General features: G+C 39.1%; 1 protein-coding gene across 1 annotated transcript; it reads left to right on the forward strand.

The window, feature by feature from the left end:
• The first annotated feature begins 1,831 nt into the window (after positions 1 to 1,831).
• Positions 1,832 to 6,696, forward strand: LOC112250851 (E3 ubiquitin-protein ligase RNF126). The gene is made up of 9 exons (XM_024421337.2): positions 1,832 to 1,964; positions 3,163 to 3,221; positions 3,389 to 3,449; positions 3,670 to 3,908; positions 4,105 to 4,173; positions 4,316 to 4,385; positions 4,543 to 4,636; positions 4,799 to 4,914; positions 5,138 to 6,696. Exons 1-9 carry the CDS (start codon positions 1,890 to 1,892, stop codon positions 5,291 to 5,293), a joined length of 939 nt encoding a protein of 312 aa, XP_024277105.1. The 5' UTR covers positions 1,832 to 1,889; the 3' UTR covers positions 5,294 to 6,696.
• Positions 6,697 to 9,324: the final 2,628 nt, after the last annotated feature.

The following is a 9,324-nucleotide window of genomic DNA, read 5'->3' on the forward strand; positions in this document are numbered from 1 at the left end:
TTTGAAGCCACTGGCCGCCATATTGGTACTCCCCAGAATGAGAAGTCTTCCATAGGAGTATTTCAATAAAATGTTTCATGGACAAAATTAAGTGTATTTTAGTATTTATATGATGAATTGGGGACAGTAACCAATGATGTGTATAAACCCTGGATAACTGCCAGGTGGTGCTGAATTGAAGCCACCTCGGAGCCATCTTGGTATTCCATTGTCAAAAAAGATTTTGGAAGCTATAGAAATGCATTTGTTAATGTTTACATTAGTTTTTAACACGTTTATTATATTATAGACACCTTTAATTCATACGTTTAAATGATATGCGAGCTAAACATAAATGTAATAATATATATATTTTTTAATGAGAGTACTAATGTTACTGTCCCCTCTACAACAAAAAATACTTAAAGACACATAATTTTGTCCTTAAACATTTAATTGAAATACTGTAGGATTCCATTTATTCCTGTGGAGCACTGCTCCTACTGGGCAGTGCCAATATGGCCGACCGGTGGCTTCAAAGCCTCTCAATGACCAAAACATAGAAATAGCAACCCAGGGGGTATAGACATCACTGGCAGTAACATTACTACCACAGCTAGAACAATTAGGCAGATATTTCACCGGATGTATAAATGTGAAGCATCCGGCTGGCGTTTCCACTCACTACCAAATATGGTGACAAGAAGAAGCCAATTGGCCGGCAGTGGGAGAAGATGGTATGAGATGGATTTTGGCCGAGATATTACACATTTTCTCATCGATTAAACATTTGATCTCAATACAGTTTTCTGTTCCCAAAACCACAATCTGTTACGTACAGAGTAGACTAAGTTCTGTAGATTTTACCCTTCGACATAGTTAAAAACTTGCGTTGTTTAGAAGGAATGCAAGGGTGAATTGAGTTATTGCACATGCGCACTTCACAGAGTAGGCGCTCCCTACTACGACAGGCTGTGGTCTATAAAGGGTTAGTTATAAAAAATATATATTTGTTAGTAGACCTATACTGTGAATAAATGCTATATTTTTATTTTATTTGTTTATGTTCCGTTCACATAATATAATTCAAATGTATGCAGTAAGGTGTCTAATAGAATATACTTGTCAAAAACAAATGTAGACATTAATAAATGCATTTCTATAGCTTCCAAAATATGGCTGCACGGTGGCTTCAATACAGAGCCCCCTGTCAGTCAGCCAGGGTTTATACACATCAATTGTAAAATCCCCCAAAATATGTAATAGAATAGACCAGCATTATCTATTTTTTGAACTGGACTCTGGATCTTTTAGTATTACACAAGGTGAAAGGAAGGTTGCCAATAGGTTCTCAACTGGTCACTAAATGTTCCACAATCCTGTACATTAATATGAAGAATACTTTACCTGCTGAGGGGCAATATTTGCTGGAGATCAGCAATAAAACAATATACTTAGGACACAAAAGCGCCACCATGTGGCAATACTGCGTAGACCCGCCATCAGAAAAGTGAAATAGAACATAGCGCTTCATTATTCCCCGGAATTTCTTTAGTTATAATGTATGTTGTTCATGTTATTTGTTTTATTTTTTTAACTATCAGAAATGCATATTGGCTTAGTATTGCTACTTACCTTATCATTATACAACAAACATCAGTGAAGCACATGAAGATGTTTTGTATTGCTAATTTACTGGAAACTAGTGCAACGAAAATGCTAATTTAGGCCTAAATAAAGATGCCATTGTTATTCTTTAGCTACCTACTGAATGATACAGATTTAAGACATTTGATGTATTTCATTATAGCGCGTCGTACATTCACTGAGACGTAATGCCTATATTATAGTGAGCGAATGATTATTGTCCCCTTCATTTCGCCGTACATTCTCCCTCTACAACCAAAAAGATGGCAGAAGCACCTCCATGGCCCAGACAGTTTTTCTGTCACAGATGTTCGGAAGAGATCAGCCCTCGCCTCCCGGTAAGTAACGTTGACAAGAAGCAAGAAGTTAAAGACAATAGTCGTGGAGAGTAGATACATTGATGTTGGTCTTGAACGTCTGGAGTCCTTAGCATTTCTAGCTAGCTAACAGCCACTCTGGCTGATAATCTAGCTAAGCAGTACGCTAACGTGAGCTAACCAGATTGCCCATGTCTGGCAACTGACAGTTATCTAATGAGAACTAGTTAGCTAATATTTTAAACTGGAAGGATGGTGTGTGAAATCAGAGACTCGCTATCTAGTTAACCAACTAACCTAACTGATCTGATATGGTATCTGATATGGTTTTCGGTTAAGATGGCTAGCTAATTAGCCAGCCTGTCTAGAGTTGCGTCGGTTGTAACTAGCTACTGTAACTAGCTTGGCTGTGTACGTGCTAACTGGTTTACTTAGCTAGGGCATTACATTTATGCAAGATATAAATGTGACTCACATATCTAGCTAGCAAGAAATCAGACATGATGGGACAAGCACTCTTAGCCAGGGAATGCATCAGAACGTCCTTTGATATCAGTCAGCAATGCTTGGCAATGGCATGTGATGACAGTTATGTCCAGATTAGCAATGAATGATTACTAAAGGATTTCATTCAGTGTCCAAACATCCTGTAGGCCTTATGACTACATCCAGATCAGCTGCAGCAGAGGACGATTTGTATTTAGCTGGTCGTGAGATATTGACTTAATTAACCATTCTCTCCAAGGAACAGTTTATTGTAAAAATTTCCATTATGGCATTAAGGTTTTCTCTAGAAAGCGTAGACATAGGTTGGTCATTTGCTGGCATTTTCAATGCCAAATGTAAAATATTATGTCTAGTGTTGAAATGCTAGTCAGTGACAATGGCATGTTGCATTCTTTCTGTGTGTGTGCCATTCAGTTAAATCACACCAGCATAACAGTCAGGGCCTGGAACAATCCGTCATAGAATACTAAAGGTGTGTCTCACAATGAAATGTTCATCTGTAGGCTTTCCCCAGTTTGGTGCTAATGACAACTGAATTACATACTGAACACATTTCAAATCCTTCCAGATTATTTGTTGATTATCCTTGTTCTTTGAAGTTGTCCACGTTCACAGTTGAATGTAGTGAAGTAGGAATTCAATAGCTATATGCTCAATGTGTGGTAGTGAATGTGAAAAGGACACCTAAAGTCATTGTAATATTTGTTTGCAGGATTACACATGTCCACGGTGTGAATCTGGCTTCATCGAGGAACTGCTGGAGGAAAGAAGGTTTGTTAAATGTGTGATGGCAGGCATACTGTTGACATTCTGTCACTTGGCATCACAGAACTTTTCACCTATGATTACACCAATCTGGTCAAGAGGGTGTGCACAAATATAAAAACATCTCTCCAAAATTGCTAACTGTTATTTTCTATGTTTCTCTTCCTGAACAGCAGTGAAAATGGGTCCACATCCACCATCTCCAGCGGTGATCAGAACCAACAGTCGTTAGAGGTTTTTATAGCATATTCATTCTGCTTATTGATAAACCCAGGCTGGACCATGATATTATGTTAGCAAACAAAAAAGCACGCCTCTGTCCATTCTGGAAAGATTCCATCAGTTGAATTTTGATGTAGTTGGGATTTCTGTTGACTATTAACATTGAATAATACAGAAAGAACTCAAAGTAATTTATGAATGCGGTTGTATGTTAAATGTCCTTTTCTTGTAGAATGTGGACTCTTCACACATGGCTACATTCCCATCGGGTTACGGACAATTTGCTCTGGGTGTCTTTGACGACTCCTTTGATTTTGGAGCGGGGCAGGGAACAGAGGACAACCGCGACACAGAGAACCGGCGGGAACAGGAGTTGGCATCACGGCAGCGTTACGGCGCCAGGCAACCTCGCGGCCGCCATGACATCCGGGGACAGGCAGGGAGACATGAGGGAGTGCCCACTCTAGAGGGGTAAGCTCAGTGACTTGTGGGACCTTTTTAACTTTAGACCTGTCAGCAGTTCCCAGTGACAGGCTTGTCTCTTTTCCTCTGAGCTTTGATGATTTAGCTTGTCAACCATGTTCTATGTAAGCAATGATAAAATTAGGTTTCAATTTTTGGATGCATGCAGAACATAATCATGTTTTTTTTTTGTCATCTTGTGAAGAATCATTCAGCAGCTAGTGAATGGAATAATCGCCCCTACGGCAATGCCAAATATTGGTGTGGGACCCTGGTGAGTAATATTAGTCTCAGGATACTGGGATGTACTATGCCCCTTTTTTTTAAATTAATTTTTTATGTTAAACTTTGAAGTCAGCCAACTGACTCTTTTTCTTCCATCTGACGTTTTTTAAATTTTATATTCCTTTTTATAGGGGTGTGCTCCACTCTAACCCCATGGATTATGCCTGGGGTGCCAACGGACTAGATGCAATCATTACACAGGTACGTATTGACTGTTTACCACTCACATTATTAAACTTTCTAAATTAACTGGCAAAAAGCACACATGCCTGCATATTTGCATTGTGAAAATGGTTGCGTTTGGACAGCAAGATCTGCGCGGTATGAAATAAAAATGTATTCTTTATGTGTCCCTTAGTTATTAAATCAATTTGAGAACACTGGCCCTCCGCCAGCTGACAGGGACAAAATCAAGAGCCTTCCCACAATCCCAATCACACAGGAGCATGTTGGTGAGTGACCCTGAACATTAACACACATGTACAGCACAGTCAATTGCATCACCTGTGGGCTGGACTTGTTGTGGTTTTGTTCTTTTTCTACGGAAGTCTGTGGGTCATAGGGTTTGGTGGTGTTTTTAAGCCATTTACATCTTGAATTTGTTTTGTTTCCAGTCTCAGGTCTAGAATGTCCAGTGTGTAAAGAAGACTACAGTGCTGGAGAAAATGTTAGGCAACTTCCATGTAACCATTTGTTTCATAATGATTGCATAATACCTTGGCTTGAACAGGTAAGACCTTTCCACTTGTATACCCTTCTTTTGGTGCTATCATTGACAAAACCTATATGACCTTACCCCCCCATCACCTAACCACAAACATATATTGGCCCACATATATTCTCCTAGGCAAGTTAAGTGGTCAGTAAAAACTACTGGCCCTACTTTAAATTCTTGAAGATGACTGATTATATAGTGATGTCTTCTGTGTTTGTGCTACTGTGTGCTTCCACAGCACGACACATGTCCAGTGTGCAGGAAAAGCTTGAGTGGACAGAACACCGCTATGAATCCTCCAGGTCTATCAGGGATGAACTTTGCCGCGGCCTCATCCCCTACACCCCCGTCCTCCACTTCAACCAACAACGAGAACTCAGCCAACAACTGCTAAAAAAACATTCCCCACCTCACACCACCCTGTGAACTGCCCTGAGTGGGTGCCAGTCTCTGGCTGTAGAGGGGAACTAAGAGCACACACCCAGTCTCATTCTCACTTGGAGCGCTGTCTCACACTGGACTGGAGCCAGCAGGAATCCAATCAAATGAAAGTCGATGCGTTTCTTCCCCACCTGAGGCTCTCCTCAAGCCTTCAGGAATGGTGCGCCTTGCCGGGTGGAAGGCTGACCCCCTGCTTGGGGAGGATAGGAACATTCGGGGGGGGGGGTCACTCTGGATAACCTCATCATGCAACAACAGATCAAGCCAGTTAGTCCTGCATTCTGAGGGCAGACAAGGGTGGGAGGTTTTTCTGGTCTCTTACCAAGACAGTTGTTTTACAATGAGAGGTATATTAATTTTAATACTTTGGATGCACAGCAATTTGTGAAAAAGGATAAATATATTGCATTCACTTTTTTTTTTTAAAGTAGCAAACATATCTGTACAGTTGTAGGCCTCAAAATGGAACTTTCAGGAGTGGAGGAGAAAGGAGGGTAAGTATAGGATGTCTACTTGGTTTGGATTCTGCATCTTGTTTCCATGGATTGGAAACATCTTATCAAATTTTACGTTTTTTTATTATTTAAAAATAAAACAAAAGTAAAAGTACGTATGAATTTATCATTCATACTTTAAAAAAACAATTTTCTCAAACAATAACAACCCTACATAAACAAAAGACCAACAAACCGACACACACAAATTTCAACCGACATTACACCTGCTCAGACCCACCTGTTCCCACTGCAACCATACACATGATGTATGTCTCAACCATACACAACACGTATATATCTCAACTACACTCCCCCTTCATCCCCTGGAACTTTCCAGTGCTTGTAGCACTATGCCATATGGCTTCAAATTGCACTGTTCTGATTCTTTGTAGCCCACACCTTTTTAAATATTTAAATAATTTGATTAATCTGTAGTGGAGGATAATTTTATTTCCAGTTTGAGTATAAGTATGGTCCACCTGATTTGGGTATCTCAGTTTCTTACTGACTTAAGTTGCACTGATATCATTGTTTTGCTCTTTCAATTAAGAAACAAACTACATTTGGCTTGGGGCTTTTTGGAAAATTTATTTGGATGCTGGATTGTCAAATGTTACTGAATTCCTCTAACTACAGAGGGAAAATCCATTGTAGTTAACCTTCTAGACACATTCTAACTCGGCCTTTTCTTATTCAATCATACATAATCAGTGAATTTCAGTGCATTTTTTTTTTATACATGAAGTTAAATTCACAAAATACAATTTTAAGTGAAATATTGATTTGCAGATGTAAACCCCTGAACAAAACAATCAATTTGAAAATAAAGATGTTTTGGGTGCTACCGCTCAATATTCAAGTGAATGATTCTATATTGGTTTATTTATATATACATATATAAGCTTATCATAAACATGTATGGATGGACATTTAGTGCTCGGTAGTTCAAACATCTATATATTGTCCCAGAAATTATAATGCTATCAGACCAATATCTTATTACTCATGGGTTATCTAGTAGATTTCAGTCACTCAGTGTCTATTACTTATGCATTTCCTCATGACGACATGGGTTTGACACTAGGTGGGAGTGTAATACAAAATGGCTACTGTTTGTCACGCAACCCTCTGTGGTTGCCTGAAACAACTATTCATACAGTTTGGAATTGTAGGTAATTGTTTTGTCACCCTATATAACACAAAGCCTTGTTGCATAATGGACATAACGATTGTTTTCAAGGGCTATAATCAATAATCGTTCTGGGACAGTGTCTCATACTCCCATTTAGAGCAATGATATAACATTTACTTCCCTAAGAAGTTGTGAACTCACCAGAGGGTAATACAATGAACTCATTAAAGACCAACACTGGAAATTACACACCCTTCTTTGGCAAGGTGTTTGGTTAAGGGAAAATAATTGTTCCGTTTTTTTTTTTTTTTTTACCTGTGAGATCCAACAAAGGGCATGTCTTGGATAAACGTTACACAACAAATCCAGTGCCTGCTGTATTTTAGGACCAAATATTTAATTATACGGTATCTAATGTACTTTAAGTATCATTGAATATGCCTGTTGTACAATACACCCAATGCAACATTGGTACCTCTCTTTTAATATGAACATCATGAACGAGTTCACATTTTTAGCTTCTAAAACCGAGTAATTTGTAAATTTGCAAGAGTAGACATGGCAAGTCTTATAAACGTATATTTGAAGAATTGCTTGCCACAATTCTGTTTATATTATAATACAAAACAATTGCTCAAGCTGTCAGTTCCTCCAAATAAATGTAGTGGGTCTCTAGATTAATTGCCACTGATACACCTACCTATTAAGTGAGATTTCCTGAACCACTTTAAGAGTAAACCATATAAATGGTTGTCTGTTATTGTGCGAGAATAACATCCATGAGTAACATGCCCCCAAAAATGGAGCATTTGCTTTGTTGTCATTTTCCGAAGGGAGGTTTGTCAAAAACCGTATGAATTCCCAATCTGGCCCTCATACCATCATGGCCTCCTAATCATCCCCAGTTTCAAACTGGCTAATTCATCCCACCTCCTCTCCCATGTAACTATACCCCAGGTCCTTGCAGTAAATGGGAAATTGTTCTTAGGCAATTTACCTGGTTAAATAAAATAAATGAAGAAACTGCTAACTCGATAGGCGATGTCATGGCGACGTTGGCTAGCTAAACTCATGCGCAGCAACACGTCGTCTAACTGTGGCCTAACTGAGCATGTACAGGCCGGTACAGGCCGTCAATTTAAAAGCAGTGGACTTTGAACACATTTATAGCGGCAAAAAATATATAACCATGGTATGTATGTATGAAAGGGATAATTATCTCGGGGCTCTATACGCTCTCTGGAGAATAATGCAACTTCGTGGAAGGTCAGTTCCACTCTGCTAACGTCGTGGAACACATCTTCCACGTCGTTCATTATTTTCCACAGACCGCATAGCCCTTCGTTGATTATCCCTTCCATCTGTACTGTTTTGGGTGGATGAATATTTAGAGTTTAAATACATCTTTATCTTTACAATCTAACTACATAGGCCTATCTGTGTGATCCAAATTTCCATAGAGTAAGATTTTTTGTGGACTCCATTTAATCACATTTGTTACAATTCCATGTTGCACAATCACAAACAATAATGAGGAAGGTTCATGGGCATTTACGTAATGAAATACAATGGAGCATATCCCATTCTAGTAGCCTATGTACTCACTACCTAGTTATATTTTGAGAAAACCAACACAAAAATACAAAACAAGTCTAGTGAATGTTAGAAAGAGCTTGGGCTGGTATCTAAATTCCTTATCATCAGGATGTTCATTCATTGGAACATGTTGGGGCGGCAGGTAGCCTAGTGGTTGGTCAATAACCAAAAGGTGCTCAGATCGAATCCCCGAGCTGACAAGGTATAAATCTGTCATTCTGCCCCTGAACAAGGCAGTTAACCCACTGTTCCTAGGCTGTCATTGAAAATAATTATTTGTTCTTAACTGACTTGCCTAGTTAAATAAAAGGTATAAAAATGGATCATGTTCAGCTTTGTGTCCATTATTTTACTATTAGATGTGTATGTATTGTTGTAAATTGTTAGATACTATTGCACTGTTGGAGGTAAGAACACAAGCATTTCGCTACACTCGCAATAACATCTGCTAAATATGTGTATGTGACCAATAAATATTCATTTTATCAACAGTAACAGAGGAGAATGCCATTTTCGCGTTTCCTAGAAAAAGCATAAATTGTCCGACTTGCTGTTGGTGCACGTGTACCTCCATCCACTTTACTCTCCTGACTTTCGTCTACATTCGGCTACTTTCACCTTTACCACTCAAACGCGCCATTTGACTCCTCAAACCCTGGCCTTATCTGCTAACGGAAGTATGAAGAGTCTGTTTCCGCAAGCGTTCCCGGAAGTGATGCTGCGCCTCTGGGTTTAGAAACTCTGTGGTTTGGTAATCAA

This window comes from Oncorhynchus tshawytscha, linkage group LG05 (assembly GCF_018296145.1).
Source record: "Oncorhynchus tshawytscha isolate Ot180627B linkage group LG05, Otsh_v2.0, whole genome shotgun sequence".
Classification (NCBI taxonomy): Eukaryota; Metazoa; Chordata; class Actinopteri; order Salmoniformes; family Salmonidae; genus Oncorhynchus; species Oncorhynchus tshawytscha.